Genomic DNA, 22,500 nt, shown 5'->3' on the forward strand with positions numbered 1-22,500 from the left:
CTATTGTTTTAGACAAGTCGATCCAAAAACACTTTTTTCTGGGGATGCAGAAAGACAGAAAAAAAAAATCACAAAATACATGGATAACAGCTTTAGCTGTTCAGATAATGCATTAAGCAATAAATGTGCTTTTTTTTTTACAATATGTATTTTCATGGATGGCCACTGGTAGTATTCTAAGATTCACAACAATTGGGGGGGGGCAGACCTAAAAAAGAGAATAATTGTCACAAAGTGATGGCATGCGGGCCCTGAAAGAAAGTGTTGAAAATCGAGATTAATTTATTGTAATTGGGTGCATTTCTACACTATATTTTACCTTTAGATTTATTCTCATCTACTGGCCTCTTTAGGCTTTCTTTTTGACACTTACATGTCCCATGTAAAGTACCACAAAATGTTTAAGTTTTTTTAGTAGATAATATATCCATCCATCCATTTTTTACTGCTTGTCCCTTTTGGGTAAAATAGAACCTTTATTTAACCAGATAAGAAACCCATTGAGATCAGGATCTCTTTTACAAGGGTGACCTGGCCAAGAGGTCAACAGCACATGTCACAGAGCAGTTTCAAAAAAGTAATATGTTGAGACATACATTTTGAAATACATAAAAGAGAACTGTAAAACAATAAAGATTTACACCTTTTAAAAACACAGGCACTGTGCAAAAGTCTCTTGCTGTTTGTCCCTCAGGACAGAACGGAAGTCTCCAAATGGAAGTAGTTCAGTGAGTTTCAGTTCCGTCTGCAATGCATTCCATGCCATAGGGGCAGCAATGCCAAAAGCTCTTTTGCCAAATTCAGTCCGTAAATGGGGAACAGTTAAAACATACAAATTGTTAGAACGTAATGCATAAGAGCTCAAATGTAATGCTAAATTCTATAACATGCATGCAAAGAACTCAGAAAAAGTTTCTTATATGGCAACTGTATCCTGTAGACACCCACCCTCGGGTAACATACTTCCGGTGTTGTAACCTCTGTTTACATCCGTCAAGTCAAAAATATACCTTCTTGTTGGCTCCTAATAAATACTCTAGAACTACAACTGGTTTACAACTAGCAGTGTTCGGATTGTAATCATCCGAATATGATTATCAGCATAGTAGATGGCTGTCAATGTTGTGGTTCAGAGAGATAGAACGAAGGCAACAACAAATAAGCTAGCTAGATCATGCTAACTATGCAAACTAGCGCGCTTGTTTCGGTGTCCCTGATCGTCTACTCGTCCTCTAACTCAATGCAGTGTTAAGGCAAGAAGAACAGCGAGCACAGTACTTGCAGCTGAGGAGAGCAAATTTTGTTGAGATCGTATTCTGATAACTCATTAAAAAAAAGCGGAAGTGATATTTTGAAGAAATGTTTAAAAACGCAGATTTCCGAGTTTTCGCGGACATTTCCCATGCCTGCATATCTCAGTAACTTACGGTGGCCTGGAAGAGCAAAACACTAACATTTCAGGAAAACAATTACAATTACAAAAAACTAAATAACAAAAGACAAAAAAATTCCCAATTTCATAAAACATAAAAACAAAAGACTTTACAATTTCAGAAAGAAAAAAAAACAGAAGACAAACACTTTACAATTTCAGAAAAGACAAAACAACTTACATTTTACAAACTGAAAAGGGAATGTCCCAAATCGCAGATTGACAGCTAAATCAACCAATCATTTTGTCCACATGCGCTGAGTCTTTACTTCCTCATTCGGCACTGTGCGAACATGAACAAAATGAGTGGCTGACTTGTCAATCTGTGATTGGAGACATTCCCTTTCCCGTTTCTTTATGAAACAACTTACAATTTCATAAAACTCTACATAAGAAGCCGCACCAATTTACAATTAACTCAACCGGAAAGGGAATGACCAAACCCGGACTGACAGGAGGTGAGGTTTTGAGCGCTTCATTTTAAGGTGGATAATGGTCGCCTTTGAGATGTTTTGCCAATATTGTGGAAAATATACAGTATGAGCCGCTAGACACAATTTTGTTGCTCATGTGGTCGGTCACTGCAGTGTTTAAGGAACATGGAGCCGATTGAAGAACCAAGTGTATCACAGCAATGTATTACATATTTTAATGCAGGACACTCGTACGGTGTAATCGTTGACATGATACCATGTTTACATGGCGTACACATTAGCTTGAGGTCTCTGAAAGGCAAACTGAATGAGGCCAGGTTTTATCGAAGAAAGGATTACTCTTTTACAAACGCTATCATTCGGGCAATTTGATTGGAACTTCGGGGACCCGGGCAGCTGTTTGGTTACCGTACGATGTGGCAGGTACTCAAACAAAAGTACAATTTGTGAGTGAAGAGGGATAATATGATGACTTTTCTCCAGAAGCTTAATGCTTGAGGATGTGTAAAAAAAACATATCACTCTGTGGGATACATTTTTGTGTGGTATGCTGATGGTTATGATTAACTGAAGCCATTCGATTTGGCCCTGTCGGGTGCATTGATGGATTTTTACGTTAAGTACTGTGGCTTGCATGTGGACCAACAAACAATAATCCAGCTGTGATAGCTCACTATTTCCTGTCAAGTGTGAGGTACCTTGGTGAATAGGAAGGGATTGTGGTACAGAGAACAAAACCATGCCTGCAATTCAGTGTACCCTACGCCGCCACTATTTCTCTGGAGCATCCAGCCACATGTATCGTTCATCCACAACCAACCAGCGAATTGAGTCCTGGTGGTCAATATTCAGAAAGGGAAGGTAAGTGCCCACTGCCCATTAAAAAATAATTTATAAGTAACCTTTACCTTTCTTAAATGTTATTCTTCAGTCATGTGTTTCAGTCATGGAGCTATTTTCTAACCTCAGAGATGCTGTATACTTCAGCGAAAGTCATTGCATCCCTATCTATAGAGATATTGTTTTAGTGATGTTATACAGAGGGACTTGGATGAGTGTGTGAGACTGTGGAACAGTCGTAGGATCTGCCCTTCCAAAACAGCATCATGTCCATGATGAGGAGTGCCCAATGAACTCTACTACTTACCACACAGGTAATACATTCCATACGGTTAATATTTTTATCTAAATTATCTAAAGAAATGCAATTTAGTTTTTTTTAATATACTATAAGTTTGGATCCAGAGACTGCGGATTTAAAATTTAACAGGCTGAATTAGAGGCCTTTGCTGAGGCTCGTCTAGCAGTGACTTCTTATGGAGACCCAAACATCCAGGTATACTTGGACTTCGCCAAGGAGGACAATCAGTTACAGAAGCCAGCCCACTAGCAGTCGGCATGTGATCTCTATCTGAAACTCAAAGAAACTGCATAGCTATGTAGTTAAACTGATTTCCTAAAGGGAAGGTTTTTGTAATCCACTGCCAGGCAGTACACCTGACAACCTCACATTCAGTTAAGAGTAGACTAGCAAGGACTACTGCAGTCCTAAATACTATTAAAAGTTCAGACCTACTTTTACAACTTCAATAGCAATAAAAACACAGTTGGACTCGCACCCATACCTTAACTATTTGAAACGGAGTAATAAATGAATGAGAAATATAGCAAAGTAATAACAGGTGAAACTCAAAGAATTAGAATATCGTGCAAAGGTTTGTTTATTAGCAATTAAATTTACAAGGTTAAATACATATATGACATAGGCTCATAACATGCAACTCAAAAGATTTCAAGCCTTCTTTTGATATAATTTTAATGGTAGAAAATGGATAGATGGATGGATTATCAATTACAATTTATGAAAACCTCCAATTGAAAATCACAGAAAATTTCAGGTTTAAAAAAACTATAAGCCATGATCTTTAAAAGTATAACAAAGGCTTGACATATCTCACTTTGCATAAAATGAGTTTGTCACATTTTAGTTTCAAATTTTAAGTTAAATTTGTGACATGAATGGACTTTTGCACGATGTTCAATTTTTTGGAGTTTCACCTGTACAGTATTTGACATTCTTAAAGCAACCTATTCTTTGGGTGCATTTTTTTACAATACAAAAAACGTTCCAGAGCCTAAGCTCTAGGGGTGTGAAACATATGGCCCATGACATTACAAAACAGCATTACAAACGCAGCTTTTCCAGTAATGAATAATCTAAGTACCTTTATGTACATTAGAACGCTGTTATTGTTACTTTTGATCTAATGCGGCACGCTAATTTTGAAGACGTTGTTTTGATGTCAACAAGACTTCAGAATCGTAGCAAATTCACTTCAGGAAGTAGATTTGTACGAGTACAAGCATCAGCCACCACACACACACGTAATGCACAACTACTACAGGGAATAATGAAGAACAATTCAGTGAAGTAATAATAATAATGTCATTCTACAAAACCCTATTTGTGGACAAGGAGAGACAAAGTCAAAGATGCACTTTCAATCATTTTATTATATATATTATAGCTCCCGTCAGAAACATTTCCTTCCACTCAGTCACTCCTCACAGACTACCAATGCAAAGGCCCACACTCTACTACAACTACAACTCTGAACTGCATACAGCAGATATGTAAAAGTTAAAGAAAAAAAGTATTGCATTAATTACTTTAACTAGTAATTACATATTTTAGAGTAGTAGTGTTGGAATAATTGTTTGTAAGTTATCACAAAAGAAATGTTGTATTATGAATGCTGTATTTCGAGGCCTAACAAAAGGATGAAGGCTCGTGAAATGCCACTGTGATTTCAGCACGGACAGATGGCAGGATGTGCTCAACTCCTGGAGGAACTCTCTTTGAAGTGTTAAACGAACTCTCTTTGAAGTAATTCACAAACTCTCTTCCAACTATTTGGTCAACGCTATTTACGACACGCTGCCCTCTTGAAGTCACTGTGGACAGGAGACGGGAGGGGTTGTCCATTGTCCTCCAACACCTGCCCCAGCTGGATCCAGGAAGAGCCAAGCCCGAGAAGTCCTCTTCTTGGACTTCAAAGCGACTGAAAACAATGACTGTTTTACATACCTCCCCATTCCTATTGGGACATATGTTGGTGCGTGAACATGGAACATCTGAATTAAAAGAGGAGACGAGAACCTTCTTCGTCAGAGCGTGCTAAGACACTGTAAGAGGTTACAGGTTGAAGCCGTCTCTCCTCAATTGAGTCCAAATTGAATTCTGTCTCTGTTTGATTCCTTGCCTTTTGTCTTGTGTAACAGATGTCCTGTATTTGAACCTGACATCTAATTGGTCCTTCGAGCCGGATTCCAACACGTCTGACGATTCCAGCATGAGTGAGTGAAACCAGAGGACCATGGCAAACAAATCCTGATTGAGGAACTGCTTTTTCTTCATTTCGGGCTGGAATTGAAAGACTGACGGAAAATCCGAGGACAACAGGAAGGAAGGCAGAGAGCAGTGAGTACGTTTTAAATTGACGAAGAAAGAAACGACTGAGAGAAAGCGTGTGACTGAGGGTTACGACGCATAGACAAACCCTGTAAATCCTAGGTTCTAACAGGTAAAAAGGCCAAATTAGAGGGACGTCGGAGTCCAACGTCCGTGAGTATTAAATTTTTAAATAAAAACTGAATTAAGATAAAAACTGAAGAGGCAAAAAGACTGCAGGTTAACGGAACCGCGAAAACTGGAATCCGTAATATCCATAAACAGACATACTAGGGGGTGTCGGAGCCCACAATAATTTGAAATATCCGTGAACCATTATCCTGGGGACGTCGGAGTCCAACAGACCTAAAATGGTCTATTCAGAATAAAAAACAGAATTTTGTCCGTGAAAAAACAATAACCTGGAGGGCGACGGAGTCCGCATGTAATATACATTGAAATTTCCGTAGATCAATATACTGAAAGGTGTGAATGTGAGAGTGTGTGGGAGTAATCGCCATTAGGCTATCACTCCATATTAAAGTTGTGAGAAGTAAATAGTGGGTTATTGTGGATGCTCTAGGCAAGACACCTCCACTGGGGAACCATCTCCAGTAGAAGCGACGTGTACCACAATAATAAATTAAACCACTATCTTACAACAAAGACAAAAGTAATCCTTATAAGTTTCGGCTCTGTAGGAGGGGGCGACGGATTACTCCAAATTCTCAAAATGGAAAGAGGGACACAAAGAAACGCAGATCTAATATGGTCTATTACAATCTATTTAAACCAAAATAGAAGACAACAACCACAACGTCAGCGGTTACACCCGACTGCATGTTGGCGTTGAAGCAGAGAAGGACATTTTGCAAGAAACTGTCCTGGGAAAAAAAAAAATCAAAGTAACTCAGCATGACTGTTAAAAGACGACACCAATTAGTCATGTTGTCAGCGTATGCCATTGGTGGTAAGATCACTGCAAATGTGTTTGTTTGTTTGTTTGTTAGTGTGTGTTTAAGTGTGTATCTTTCCAGGTACAAATTGTGTAAAAACCCTGGAGGTTCAAATAAAAATAAAAATAGGTTAAAGGAAAAAGCAAATAGGAGAATAATCTCAAAGTGCTAACGTGAGAGAAAAGTAAAAATAAATGAAGAAATGGGGAAAAATCAATAAGAATTAATGCAAAATGAAATAAACTAATGCGAAAGAGAGATAATGGGGGTATTGAAATAAGAGATGAAGAAAAGGTAGACTGAAGATATACATGTATGTTTGGATATATAAAGAGCGCTTTTATATATACAAATATATATATGTATAATTAAATAATGGAATAAATAAAAACCTAGATTAATAACTATAATAAGAGTTGAGATGTATAGTATGATAAAATTATAAAGTGGGTTACATGTTTATTAGCTGAGGAAAGAAGAAAAAAAAAACAGAAAAAAAAAAGGAGAGAAGCTCAAGTGTTGCTGACCTTTGCCCTAAGAAGTGCACTCACGCCCTCACACACCACCTTGTGTGTGTGTGTGTGTGTGTGTGTGCGTGGCGCAGTGGGGGAGGTGTGAAAGTGAATTTATTACATGTAAATTTAAAGTAGGTTTAACTTTGAAGTGTAGTATAACATTCTTAAGTTAGATTATGTTTTAGACATTTGCAACACCATACATCTGAGTGTTGAGCTAAGATAAGATAAGGACATAACATAAAATAAATGAGGTATGGCAATCAGGAAAACTATCAGCTAGCGATAGACAACTGATTGCTTTAAATATTATTGAATAATAATTGCAAATAAAAATATAAACAATGGGAAGAATGTAAATTCAGAGTTTAAAAGTATAGATTAAGTAGCATATAGACAGTTAAGTGAGTTTAAAACATTACTTAAAAAATGCATAAAGTAATATGTATAACAAGCATTGTCCTGAGGTTCCATGCAGATCTAAACAAAGGCAAAATAATGCACCTTGGATGATAAACAGTTTGAAAAATGCATGTAAAAAGAAAAATAGACTTTGTAAGGCGTTTATCAAATCAAGAACAGAGAATGCTGAAAAACGCTGTAAGAACTACAAAAACAAGTTGACCAATATATTGAGACAAGCAATGAAAGGAATACAAATAAATTATGAGGATGATGTTGAACAAAAAAGACATCTATGTATGTCCAGACAATAAACCAATCTTACAAAGAAAAATCGGTATAAGTGAGCAGCAATATTGAGCCAAGGTTGAACTCATGGCTCAACAGGAGGAATATGAATGCCCTTATACAGAAGTACTATACTTCCTATAGTTTAATTCTTATAAAAAAAATTGTATAAAACATCTATGCAATTAACTAAATAAGAGTGAAGGAAAACATTATTGTCTGGTCATAGTAGATGCATTTTCAAAGTAGATAGAAATATTTCCTAAAGGAAAAGCAGATGTGCTGACAGTAGCAAAAGCATTATGCAAATATTTAGTAAAAATGTACATTAACATTACAAGTACAACAGGACTAACACCATTTGAAAGATAGTGGAAAGACCAAGCTGAGTACACTTAGCACATAGTAAAAAGGTCATATAATGGGAAAAAGTATTTGGGATTGTATTTAAAAAGGTCATATAATGGAAAAAAAGTATTTGGAATTGTATTTGTGTTATCAAAGGGACATGTTAACTAGCACACTACAAATTCCACTGTGACAAAGTTGTAAGCATACCATTTGATGGTGTGTCAAAGTTTGTTAATAATTGGTTCCTGTTTTGGTAATTAATTTGTTCCTTATGGCGGAGCAAGTGGGAAAGGCTACAAAAACGGATTGTGTTGTATGTATAAGCCCAGACAATTACTCAAGATGAGTCAAAAAAAAGTTGAATTGAAGTAATGAGCAAAACAAAATTGACCCTGTAGCTAAAGAGACAAAACAGAAACCAATATTTGATAAATATGTGAAAAAAGCTAATTATACCTGCATTAACATGCAAGGCTCTGTACAACAGTTAGGAAATGTATCATCAGATAACTGCATACACATAGTAAAAGTATCAATATTTGTACAAGAATTGTTAACACGCCTGAACAGTTTGATATCTGAACATTGGAAAATAATTAGACATGATGTAAACTGGCAAAGTGTTGTAGATCCAACTTATATTGATGGGTGTCCAAGAGGTGTATCTGACGACTATAAATTGGTAAATCAAGTTGCAGCTGAATTTGAATCATCCGTCTACTGGTGGTGTACGATTAACAAGAATGTTGACAGAATAAACTATGTCCACTACAACGTACAGAGATTGGGAAATTGGACACAGGCCGGACTTGAAGCAGTCGCTGATCAACTCGCCGCCACCTCCCTTATGGCCTTTCAAAACCGTATGGCGCTGGACATGTTGTTAGCGGAAAGAGGGGGTGTGTGCGCAATATTTGGTGAACAGTGTTGCACGTTCATACCAAATAACACCGATGCAGAAGGTAGCCTGACCAAAGCACTGGAAGGCCTTCGCACCCTCAACGGTAAAATGAAAGAGCACTCAGGCATAGATACATCTATGTGGGATGGGTGGATGGACGGTTTCGGCAAATACAAGTCTTTGGTATCATCAATTCTAGTATCTATGGCCGTGTTCAGCAATACTGACGTTGTGTGGATGTTGTTGTATTCCCTGTCTGTTCTCTGCTTAACCGTCTGATTACCACAGCGATTAGCCCAGCAGATGATAAAGCTGTTCAGATGCACTTCCTGGCGGACGATAAGGAAGATGAATCTGATGATGGGGATACCTACCTGGATGGTGTTCCTGATCTGTTTCCAGACCCGAGTAACAATGAGAAAAATTGATGTTGAACTCTGAGTGTAAACATAACTTTGTCGTAAGGAAATTAACCATTAACTGAAAATAGCAAGAAGAAGTTATTAGGGATAAGGAGATTATGGGAACGTTTTTGCGATAAACAGGGGGGAAATGTTGGAATAATTGTTTGTAAGTTATCACAAAAGAAATGTTGTATTATGAATGCTGTATTTCGAGGCCTAACAAAAGGATGAAGGCTCGTGAAATGCCACTGTGATTTCAGCACGGACAGATGGCAGGATGTGCTCAACTCCTGGAGGAACTCTCTTTGAAGTGTTAAACGAACTCTCTTTGAAGTAATTCACAAACTCTCTTCCAACTATTTGGTCAACGCTATTTACGACACGCTGCCCTCTTGAAGTCACTGTGGACAGGAGACGGGAGGGGTTGTCCATTGTCCTCCAACACCTGCCCCAGCTGGATCCAGGAAGAGCCAAGCCCGAGAAGTCCTCTTCTTGGACTTCAAAGCGACTGAAAACAATGACTGTTTTACATACCTCCCCATTCCTATTGGGACATATGTTGGTGCGTGAACATGGAACATCTGAATTAAAAGAGGAGACGAGAACCTTCTTCGTCAGAGCGTGCTAAGACACTGTAAGAGGTTACAGGTTGAAGCCGTCTCTCCTCAATTGAGTCCAAATTGAATTCTGTCTCTGTTTGATTCCTTGCCTTTTGTCTTGTGTAACAGATGTCCTGTATTTGAACCTGACATCTAGTAAATAAATTTTGGTTTTCGTCCTGGTCGTGGAACTGTGGACCAGCTCTATACTCTCGGCAGGGTCCTTGAGGGTGCATGGGAGTTTGCCCAACCAGTCTACATGTGTTTTGTGGACTTGGAGAAGGCATTCGACCGTGTCCCTCGGGAAGTCCTGTGGGGAGTGCTCAGAGAGTACGGCGTATCGGACTGTCTGATTGTGGCAGTCCGCTCCCTGTATGATCAGTGCCAGAGCTTGGTCCGCATTGCCGGTAGTAAGTCGGACACGTTTCCAGTGAGGGTTGGACTCCGCCAAGGCTGCCCTTTGTCACCGATTCTGTTCATAACTTTTATGGACAGAATTTCTAGGCGCAGTCAAGGCGTTGAGGGGATCTGGTTTGGTGGCTGCAGGATTAGGTCTCTGCTTTTTGCAGATGATGTGGTCCTGATGGCTTCATCTGGCCAGGATCTTCAGCTCTCACTGGATCGGTTCGCATCTGAGTGTGAAGCGACTGGGATGAGAATCAGCACCTCCAAGTGCGAGTCCATGGTTCTCGCCCGGAAAAGGGTGGAGTGCCATCTCCGGGTTGGGGAGGAGATCTTGCCCCAAGTGGAGGAGTTCAAGTACCTCGGAGTCTTGTTCACGAGTGGGGGAAGAGTGGATCGTCAGATCGACAGGCGGATCGGTGCGGCGTCTTCAGTAATGCGGACGCTGTATCGATCCGTTGTGGTGAAGAAGGAGCTGAGCCGGAAGGCAAAGCTCTCAATTTACCGGTCGATCTACGTTCCCATCCTCACCTATGGTCATGAGCTTTGGGTTATGACCGAAAGGACAAGATCACGGGTACAAGCGGCCGAAATGAGTTTCCTCCGCCGGGTGGCGGGGCTCTTCCTTAGAGATAGGGTGAGAAGCTCTGCCATCCGGGAGGAGCTCAAAGTAAAGCCGCTGCTCCTCCACATCGAGAGGAGCCAGATGAGGTGGTTCGGGCATCTGGTCAGGGTGCCACCCGAACGCCTCCCTAGGGAGGTGTTTAGGGCACGTCCGACCAGTAGGAGGCCGCGGGGAAGACCCAGGACACGTTGGGAAGACTATGTCTCCCGGCTGGCCTGGGAACGCCTCGGGGTCGAACAGGAAGAGCTGGACGAAGTGGCTGGGGAGAGGGAAGTCTGGGCTTCCCTGCTTAGGCTGTTGCCCCCGCGACCCGACCTCGGATAAGCGGAAGAAGATGGATGGATGGATGGATGGATGGAGTAAATAAATTACTTTTTTGGGAAACTAACGAGAAATTTTAAATACTTTTTAAAATTATTTTTTGTAATACTGGCTGAACACTTAGGTATGTACTTAACAGTGATAATAATGTTTTACTGGTCTATACCACTTAAAATGTACAGTAAAAAAAACATTTAAATGCAAAGCAAACAATAGCAAATAGTAAACACAACTTCACAAATCCCTGGTTTAGAAACATCCATATCCTGGACTATTTTGTATCCAAAAGTCCATATGTGACTTTTCATTGGTGACCGCCATTACCAACCTTGAAATGAAACATCATTGCTGTCAGTCCAGGTTTAGTCATTCCCTTTCCAGTTTCTTTAATTGTAAGTAGGTTCCGCTTCTGTTGTATTGTCTGAAATTGTTTGTTCGTAAAAAAATTGGAAAGGGAATGTCCCAAATCCCAGATTGACAGCTAAATAAGACAATCATTTTGTTAATGTCCGCAGAGTGCTGAATGAGGAAGTAAAGATTCAGCGGATGTGGACAAAATGATTGGTTGATTTAGCTGTCAATCTGTGACTTGGGACATTCCCTTTCCGGTATTTATTATAAGTTGTTTTGTCTTTTTTTGTGTGTGTGTTTCTTTCGTCTATTGTTAATTTGTTTTCTCAATTTGTAAGCTGTTAGGGCTTTTGCTTTTATTGTTTTATGAAATTGTAAAAGGGTTTTGTCTTTTTTTGTGTGTTTTCTAAAATTGTAAAGTGTTTTGTCTATTGTTAATTTGTTTTCTGTAATTGTAATTTGTTTTATGGAATAGTTTGCACTTCCAGGTCACCATCGTAACATATTGTGGAGAATGCTATTTGATTATTTTGATAAACATTTGTAATTTAACAAACTTTTTTTTTTTTTACAATACCAAGGCTTCTGATATGTATTTCAAATTACAATTGTCTTTCTTACCAAGACTTGTATTTTGAGACATTTACAGGTAATAAATGTAAAACACAAAGGGACTCAACTGACAAGTAGGAAAATGCACTAAAGATGATATATAATAAAAGGTGTTTACTTACCCATCTCGACCTTTACTGACAATTTTGACTTCAAAATAGTAGATCCCGCAGGCAGCAGGAATTGGATGTGTGGCTCGTACTGATGCGGCATCCTTGTGATTTTTTCCATGCCCTACAAGTGAAGTACAAAAAAATCTGGCATGAATAAAAAACATGGAAATTGTGTTACTCAACTTTTTCAGTTCAGATCTGTTGCGTCTTTAAGATTGGTTAGTTTAAAAATCTATAAACTTTCAATAAGTGGCCAATCAAAAAATGGTGACTGTTTGTAAATAATTTTAAGAGGATTTTCCTCTTTTCTGACTTATAAATGTTAAAATGTTGGATACTCGTTTTAAACAATGCCAAAGCGTCAAATCATAAGGTTCATGCATGTGGGCGTGAGCTTGCATGCAGTTTTGGATGCCTTTGAATGCTGTGTTTTGCAGTATTGTCTTAACAGTAGGCCATTTGTGATGTCACAGATTGACATTTGTACTAATGTAACTATTGCTAATAGACTACATGCTTTCTGCCAGGCTGTATCTGCTCTGCTCTCTTGTGCTGATGCCTAGAGCCTCCAGTGTTGGATTAGCTGTTAAACTCAAGAGGAAAAAAGAATGCAATTGCGACATTACAACTTGTTTAGAGAAAACACAAGAAAATATACAATAAAGTATTATTTTCATCTTATCTTGGCATGTCCACAATATCACTGAAGTGCGACATGCAGTGAGCTTTTTTTATACATTGTACCGACAGTGGGCAGATGTACCCTAGTGTTGTGAACAGCAAATCTATATACTGTTTGACTGACATAAAAAAATAGCGCTGACATTCATCTTCAAGAAATATTTGACATCATTTTAAAAGCACGTCGAGCTCAATAAAATTTAACAATGAAAGGTGATGAACATCATAAGTTTATTCTGAAACCAGTTTCATAAGTGTTCAATATGTGCACCAACTGTGACACGACACACATCAAGTTGGTAGTTGAGCTCTTGCCAAAAACGCTGTAGCATGTCTCTGGTAAGATTATCCAGTGTAGAAGTGAATCGGGAAGAGGGGGGATTAATAAAGTACTTCTGATTCTGATTCTGACAAACCAAATCTTGATATGCTTCTATACATTCTGTAAAAATGTGAGTTATTGTGGTTATTTCAACAAAAATAGCCAAAATTATTGGCCTGCGAATTATTACATTTTTTGGGACACCTTGTATATTTAATTGTACATTTTCAGAAGATATATTTTGATACTTTAGGAGAGTGTGGGACGTGGATGCCTTCAATTGCAATCTGAAGAGAACGCCTCAATACACAAAACGTTATAAAAGTGACTGTAGTCTGGAGCAAAATTTGCGCATAAATTACACCAAAGTATATCCAATACATTCTGTCTAAAACACAAGAAGTGTGTTAAATGTAGATTAGAATCATCATATGTCTACTTTAAATATTACCCTTGCATGTTGATGGTTATTATGTTCTTTGATTCACTACAGTGGTAAAATTACACCATGTATGATGAGGTGGCGACTTGTCCAGGGTGTACACCGCCTTCCGCCCGATTGTCGCTGAGATAGGCTCCAGCGCCCCCCGCGACCCCGAATGGACTAAGCAGTAGAAAATGGATGGATGGATGGAAAATTTTGGGTAAAAATGGCAGATTTTGTTTGCTCTAAAGTCTAAACTGTTCGAGCGTAGTCTACACCAGTGGTTCTCAAATGGGGATACGCATACCCCTGGGGGTACTTGAAGGTATGCCAAGGGGTACGTGAGATTTTTTTTTTAATATTCTAAAAATAGCAACAATTCAAAAATCCTTTATAAATATATTTTTTGAATAATACTTCAACAAAATATGAATGTATGTTCATAAACTGATCATCAAATCAAGTAGGCTATTCCATTCATTACCATAAACCCAGAGTTTCCCCCATGCCATGATGGTTTGACCCTACCTGGCGGTGCCACACGGCACCAACTGTCAATCAACTATCGATGTAGAAAACAATGGAGGCTTGGTTAAAACGTAGCAGTAATGCAGCTGAAAACAAGGAGGAACATGTGCCAAATAAGGCCAAACCAGAGCCGGCAAAATTCAGACAGTATTCCGAAGAATATGTGTTAATTGGATTTACGGCTTGGAGTTGTAACCCCCCCAAGGCATTGTGTTTTTTCTGTGGAGAAATGTTAGCTAACAGCGGCATGAAGCCCGCACATCTTCAGCGGCATCTCCGGACAAAACACGCTTGCCATGTCGGTAAGCCACCTGATTTTTTTTAAGAAGAGACTAAATTAATTCAGGTCATCTCAAGACACGATGCGGAAGGCCTCCAAAACATCAGCCAAAGCCCTGGAGGCTTCATACGCTGTGTCTTTGCTTGTTGCTAAAGCCAAAAAGCCGTTCACTATCGCTGAAGAGCTGATACTTCCAGCCGCTGCAGTGCTGACCGAGACAATACTGGATAAAAACGCAGCCGAGAAAATAAAGAATGTGCCTTTATCAAATGACTCGGTTTGCCGGAGAGTACCGTATTTTCCGCACTATAAGGCGCACCTAAAAACCACAAACTTTCTCAAAAGCTGACAGTGCGCCTTATAACCCGGTGCGCTTTATATATGGATAAATATTAAGATTCATTTTCATAAAGTTTAGGTCTCGCAACTACGGTAAACAGCCGCCATCTTTTTCCCCCGTAGAAGAAGCGCGCGGTGCATGCTGGGATATGTGACGTTTCATTTCCATTTGTGTGTTTATGTAAAGACCCCAAAATGGCTCCTATTAAGTGTGTTGTCTGTCTAATTATAAATAATGCAGACGAGGCGTGTTAACTGAGTTCTCAACGTTTTCTCACAGCATACAACAACGCTTCTCAGGGCTACCGCGCATGCTCGTAACTATCGTTGCATGCTGGGTAGTGTAGTTGTTATATTTGCTAGCTCATAACAGCACATTGAGAGACACGCTTACGCGCTTAATTCAATACTCGCCGTCATTCCGGGTGGATTGACAAAAGACCTCCAGCCGCTAGATATTGGTGTCAACAGGGCATTCGAAGCTAGACTGCTAACTGCGTGGGAACTTCTCAGGGCTACCGCGCATGCTCGTAACTATCGTTGCATGCTGGGTAGTGTAGTTGTTATATTTGCTAGCTCATAACAGCACATTGAGAGACACGCTTACGCGCTTAATTCAATACTCGCCGTCATTCCGGGTGGATTGACAAAAGACCTCCAGCCGCTAGATATTGGTGTCAACAGGGCATTCGAAGCTAGACTGCTAACTGCGTGGGAACAATGGAAGACAGAAGGCAAACACACCTTCACTAAGACGAGGAGGCAGCGCCAGACGACGCCAACATCTGCCAGTGGATCGTAAATTTGCCCAACTTTTCACTTCGGACACCGAAGACGAAGGATTTACGAATGAAGAATAACTTCAGAAAGTGAGCGCTATGTTTATTTTGTGTGTTGTGACATTAACGTTCGAGCAACATTATGTTGCTATTGCTCTGCACTATTTTGAATTTTACTATGTTTGTGATTGCACATTTGCGTACATTTTGGGAGTGAACAGAGTTGTTAGAACGCTGGTTTTTAATATATTATTAAAGTTTGACTGACCTATCTGACTGTTTTTTTGACATTCCCTTTAGCGCAGCGTAGGCGCGGCTTATAGTCCGGGGCGGCTTATTGGTGGACAAAGTTATGAAATATGTAATTCATTGAAGGTGCGGCTAATAATCCGGTGCGCCTTATAGTGCGGAAAATACGGTAGATAAAATAGGAAAAGACATTGTTGAGCAAGTTGTTGGAAAACTTAGCGACTCATTTTCCCTCCAGCTGGATGAATCCACAGATATTAGTGGAAATGCACAACTCGTAGGTTTTGTCAGATACATCGATACTGACGATATTTATGAGAGCATACTTTTTTGTAAAACATAAGAGGGGAGAACAACAGGAGAGGACATTTTTGACATTGTCAACACTTTCTTCTCTGAGAATAGCATCAGCTGGAAGTCCTGTAGCAGCATCTGTACAGATGCAGCAGCGTCAATGACGGGCAGCGTGAGAGGACTGATTGCACGCGCTAAAAAAGAAAACCCCGACGTGAAGTGGACTCACTGTGTCATACACAGGGAGGCATTGGCGTCCAGGAAAATTAGCCCTGTGCTTCATGACGTTTTAAACGACAGCGTCAAATCATCAACTTTATAAAGTCAAGGCCATTTAATTCACGTCTGTTTCGTCGCCTCTGAAAATATGGGAGCTGAACACACGCAACTGCTGCTGCACACAGAAGTGTGCTGGCTCTCCCGAGGGAAAATACTAAACCGGCTGTTGGAATTACGTTCCGAGGTACACACCTTTCTGATTGATCACCATTCCCCCCACGCCACCTTGTTCCAGGACACGGACTGGCTTGCTAAGTTATGTTATCTGGCAGATATTTTCGGCAAACTGAATGAACTGAATATGTCCCTACAGGGCAAGGACACCAACATTTTAAACCTTTATGACAAGGTGGGTGGTTTTCAGAAGAAAGCTAAGCTGTGGAAAACGACCTGTGCTCAGGGAAATTTCACCTGCTTTCCTCAGGTGGATGATTTTCTCACAAATGAGGATGTGGACAGAGTTCCAGTCAAGCCAGTCATCGTGGGTCATTTGATCAACTTGATTCAAGATTTTCATTACTACTTTCCTGACATGGAGGAGAAATCTGCACAGCTAGATTGGGTGAGAAATCAGTTTCTATTGTCTGAAGCTACCAGAAGCAAGCTACCTGTCACTTATCAGGAAAAACTCCTGGAAGTGTCATCTGACCGTGGTTTCCAGATGAAGTTTTCCACCTCCACACTCACACAGTTCTGGGTGTTTGTGAAGTAGGAGCACCCTGACCTGGGGCAGAAAGCTTTGGAGCAGCTATTACCCTTTGCCTCCACATATTTATGCGAGTCCTCCTTCTCTGCAATGACTGTGATCAAATCAAAGCAAAGAAACAGACTCTGTGTGGAGAAGAGCTTGATAACAGCAGTTGCCTCCCTGCCACCAAGACTGACAAAGATTCTCATTGAAGCACAAGCTCAGGTTTCTCACTAAAATGTATGTCAAAAAAAACTGTGAAAAGAAATGCAGCAATGCAATATTCAGTGTTGACAGCTAGATTTTTTGTGGACATGTTCCACAAATATTGATGGTAAAGATTTATTTTTTTGTGAAGAAATGTTTAGAATTAAGTTCATGAATCCAGATGGATCTCTATTACAATCTCCAAAGAGGGCACTTTAAGTTGATGATTACTTCTATGTGTAGAAATCTTTATTTATAATTGCATCACTTGTTTATTTTTCAACAAGTTATTGTTTATATCTTTTTTTCCAAATAGTTCAAGAAAGACCACTACAAATGAGCAATATATTGCACTGTTATACAATTTAATAAATCAGAAACTGATGACATAATGCTGTATTTTACTTCTTTATCTCTTTTTTTCAATCAAAAATGCTTTGCTCTGATTAGGGGGTACGTGAATTAAAAAAATGTTCACAGGGGGTACATCACTGAAAAAAGGTTGAGAACCACTGCCCTAAATAGTTCTCAGACGGAAACGCAAAAAATTACAATATGAACAAAGTAGTTGAAACTATAGTCATTTTCTATATCGCACAGAGACAAACCCGCAATATATTGAGTATATTCGATATATCACCCAGCCCTAGTCACAACAGACACTGGCTGATTTTCTGGCCCCACCCCCAGACCCTCAATAAAGCAAAACTGCACATTTCAAAGTGGCCTCTTATTGTGGGCAGCCTAAGGCACACTTCTTCAATTATCATGCTCATGTTTAATCAGCAATATTATATATATTGAACAATATTTGAGAGGAATAGGTGTTTTGTGAATACAGTAAAAGTTTTAGATCTTTGAGTTCAACTCTTGAAAAATGGGAGCAAAAACGAAAGTAATAATAATAATAATAATACCTGGGATTTATATAGCGCTTTTCTAAGTACCCAAAGTCGCTTTACATGTAGAACCCATCATTCATTCACACCTGGTGGTGGTAAGCTACTTCCATAGTCACAGCTGCCCTGGGGTAGACTGACGGAAGCGTGGCTGCAATTTGCGGCAACGGCCCCTCCGACCACCACCTATCATTCATCATTCAATTCACCGGTGTGAGTGGCACCAGGGGCAAAGGGTGAAGTGTCCCGCCCAAGGACACAACGGCAGCGATTTTTGGATGGTAAGAGGCGGGGAGCGAACCTGCAACCCTCAGGTTTCTGGCACGGTTGCTCTACCCACTACGCCATACCGCCCCAAAACGCCCCGAAAGTGTTGCGTTTATACTTTTGTTCAGTATATATTTGTCATGTCTTTCATAAGGATTGTGAACAATAGGCAAAATTGCAAAATTTAAATTCCCTTTTAAAGTCAAAATCCTTGGGGTGTGCATGTGTACTTGCATAACAATTGATGCTGTAACGTTAAAGATAATAAAATGATACATCAGGATATCAATAGTTTGGCCAGCCTCCATTGGTATTAAGTTGTTGGGAAAATGCCAAAAACCATTTATAATGTACACATAAATCGATGGCACATTCTTTAGAGCTCCACGAATGATCTTTCAAAATGAACAGAACAGGTAAAGGCATTTTACAAAAGATAACCATAAGAGCTTAAGAAAAAAACATGAACATATAAAGCCTGTAAATAGTTAAAGAAGGCTCATATCTAGGGAATGGCTAGACCTATATTCATTAATTGCTGTTTTTTTTAACAATTGGCAATTGTCTTGATGAACAAGCGGTAGAAAATGGATGGATGGAAGTTGCATATTCGATTTGAGAAGATACTGAACACCTGGTTGCTCTCATCAGTGGGTAAAACTATTTTGGTCTTGGCAGCCTATACCACCAACATTAATCATGTGAAATAGTGATTGTGGTAACAATGTAAAAATGCATTGAGTATGAAGTTACAAAAGGGACTTTCTATGAAGCCATGTTACAATTCACATATTTACCAATATTATGTTGACTTGATATGAATTCATTCGTTTATGGATAAATTGATGTACTTATCCTTTATCCTATTTTATCTTGTTTAGGGTCACAGATGAGCTCAAGATTCGCTCATTCTGAACTCGTCAATTATAAGGCAACAAATAGACAAACAATATCCACACTCATGGGGAATTTAGAGTATCCAATCGACCTAACAAGTGTGGTTTTGGATTGCCTGAGTAAACTGGAGTAAACCCACACAAGTCTACAACTCTAGACAGAGTGAGGTGAGGTTCCGATATTTGGATCGGATCGGCCGCCGATATTTGCCAAAAAATGCGTATCGGCAAGACATGGGAAAATGCCGATCCAGATCCAGTTTTTAAAAAAAACTCCGGTCCGTGTTTCCAACGCATGATTTAAATAATACATTCCACTTTTCTGCTGCTCCCTAATTTCTGTTCCGCATTTTCCAGCACACCTTCAACACATCCACAGGTCGGTGGATTCTCACGCAGTTGCTTTTAGCTGCTGGCATTACACGACAGGCTCTTCTCACTCTTTCCTGTGTCTCCTTCTCACAGACAGCGAGCGCACCTTCTTACACACGTCACATACTGTCACGTCATACGTCACATACGTATACGCCCTCCCCGAGCAGAAAGGTAGCAGCATGGCTAATGTTAGCTGTGATGCTAGCGCAGCCGCTAAGGTGCGCACCTGTGCAATTGCGCACGGCAATTCTATGCCACGCACAAAATCAAATAAAAAAATAAGCGCATAACAATTTTCGACACACGGACACGACAGAGAAAACAGTTTTCGTCATCATTGTTCAAATATTGTAACGTCTGCCGAGACGCTTATCTCCATTCGGTGCCACACGCCCACACCATCAAAATGCAGAGGCAAACATTTCCAGATCAACACCGTATGAAAAAAATAGTGATTTTTTTAGTTGTGATTTCCTTCTCTGCATGAAAGTTTAAAAGTAGCATACATTAATGCAGTATGAAGAAGAATGTTTTAATGTAGACACATAGAATCATCATACTGCTGTGATTATATGCATCAAGTGTTCATTCAAGGCTAAGGCAAAATATCCACATATACAGGTAAAAGCCAGTAAATTAGAATATTTTGAAAAACTTGATTTATTTCAGTAATTGCATTCAAAAGGTGTAACTTGTACATTATATTTATTCATTGCACACAGACTGATGCATTCAAATGTTTATTTCATTTAATTTTGATGATTTGAAGTGGCAACAAATGAAAATCCAAAATTCTGTGTGTCACAAAATTTGAATATTGTGTAAGGGTTAAATTTTGAAGACACCTGGTGCCACAAACTAATCAGCTGATTAACTCAAAACACCTGCAAAGGGCTTTAAATGGTCTCTCAGTCCAGTTCTGAAGCCTACACAAACATGGGGAAGACTTCAGATTTGACAGCTGTCCAAAAGGCAACCATCGACACATTGCACAAGGAGGGAAAGACACAAAAGGTTATTGCTGAAGAGGCTGGCTGTTCTCAGAGCTCTGTGTCCAAACACATTAATGGAGAGGCAAAGGGAAGGAAAAACTGTGGTCAGAAAAAGTGTACAAACGATAGGGATCACCGCGCCCTGGTCAAGATTGTGAAAAAAAACCCATTCAAAAATGTGGGGGAGATTCAGAAGGAGTGGACAGCTGCTGGAGTCAGTGCTTCAAGATCCACCACCAAGAGACGCTTGAAAGACATGGGTTTCAACTGCCGCATACCTCGTGTCAAGCCACTGTTGACCAAGAAACAGCGCGCAAAGCGTCTCACCTGGGCTAAGGAAAAAAAGAGCTGGACTGCTGCTGAGTGGTCCAAAGTCATGTTTTCTGACGAAAGCAAATTTTGCATTTCCTTTGGAAATCGAGGTCCCAGAGTCTGGAGGAAGACAGGAGAGGCACAGGATCCACGTTGCCTGAAGTCTAGTGTAAAGTTTCCACCATCAGTGATGGTTTGGGGTGCCATGTCATCTGCTGGTGTCGGTCCACTCTGTTTCCTGAGATCCAGGGTCAACGCAGCCGTCTACCAGCAAGTTTTAGAGCACTTCATGCTTCCTGCTGCTGACCTGCTCTATGGAGATGGAGATTTCAAGTTCCAACAGGACTTGGCGCCTGCACACAGCGCAAAATCTACCCATGCCTGGTTTACGGACCATGGTATTTCTGTTCTAAATTGGCCCGCCAACTCCCCTGACCTTAGCCCCATAGAAAATCTGTGGGGTATTGTGAAAAGGAAGATGCAGAATGCCAGACCCAAAAACGCAGAAGAGTTGAAGGCCACTATCAGAGCAACCTGGGCTCTCATAACACCTGAGCAGTGCCAGAAACTCATTGACTCCATGCCACGCCGCATTAATGCAGTAATTGAGGCAAAAGGAGCTCCAACCAAGTATTGAGTTTTGTACATGCTCATATTTTTCATTTTCATACTTTTCAGTTGGCCAACATTTCTAAAAATCCCTTTTTTGTATTAGCCTTAAGTAATATTCTAATTTTGTGACACACGGAATTTTGGATTTTCATTTGTTGCCACTTCAAATCATCAAAATTAAATGAAATAAACATTTGAATGCATCAGTCTGTGTGCAATGAATAAATATAATGTACAAGTTACACCTTTTGAATGCAATTACTGAAATAAATCAAGTTTTTCAAAATATTCTAATTTACTGGCTTTTACCTGTATATTGTGTATCGTGACATGGCCTAAATATAATCGCAATTTTTTAAAAAGGCCATATCGCCCAGCCCTAGTTTAATGATGCCATTTCTGTTTGTCATGTATAATTTTGTCTATTTTGTGTTTATCCTTGAATAAACAGGTCAGTTTCTTGTTACCAACCATTGTGTATTATTCAAACTCCCCTAATTCAGCTGGCTAGTTGTTATCAAGAGTACTAAAACCCCTTTCAACATGATTCTGACAACTAAGTAGGCTAAATAACTTTAAACTTTAATACATGCTCGGATAGGCCAGTATCGGTCAGTATCGGTATCGGATCGGAAGTGCAAAAACAATATCGGTATCAGATCGGAAGTGCAAAAACCTGGATCGGGACATCCCTAAATGGGGGAGGAAGGTTTTTTGGGTTGGTGCACTAATTGTAAGTGTATCTTGTGTTTTTTATGTTGATTTAATTTAAAAAATAAAAATTAAAAAATAAAATAGAAAAAACGATACCGATAATAAAAAAACGATACCGATAATGTCCGATATTACATTTTAACGCATTTATCTCTAGAAATAAGCATTTTGTGACGACGCTTAGACTGCAGGTCTAAGTGGCCCAA

General features: G+C 39.7%; 1 protein-coding gene across 2 annotated transcripts in view; it reads right to left on the reverse strand.

Moving 5' to 3' along the window:
• ranbp10 (RAN binding protein 10) overlaps positions 1-22,500 on the reverse strand; it is a 53,999-nt gene that overhangs the window by 26,251 nt on the left and 5,248 nt on the right. For both annotated transcript variants that reach the window (XM_061969884.2, XM_061969885.2), the window contains exon 2: positions 12,167-12,278. In XM_061969884.2, the coding sequence (XP_061825868.1) occupies positions 12,167-12,278 (112 nt within the window). The remainder of the gene's footprint in view (positions 1-12,166; positions 12,279-22,500) is intronic.

The sequence above is a fragment of the Nerophis lumbriciformis genome, linkage group LG10, assembly GCF_033978685.3.
Source record: "Nerophis lumbriciformis linkage group LG10, RoL_Nlum_v2.1, whole genome shotgun sequence".
NCBI classification, from domain to species: domain Eukaryota; kingdom Metazoa; phylum Chordata; class Actinopteri; order Syngnathiformes; family Syngnathidae; genus Nerophis; species Nerophis lumbriciformis.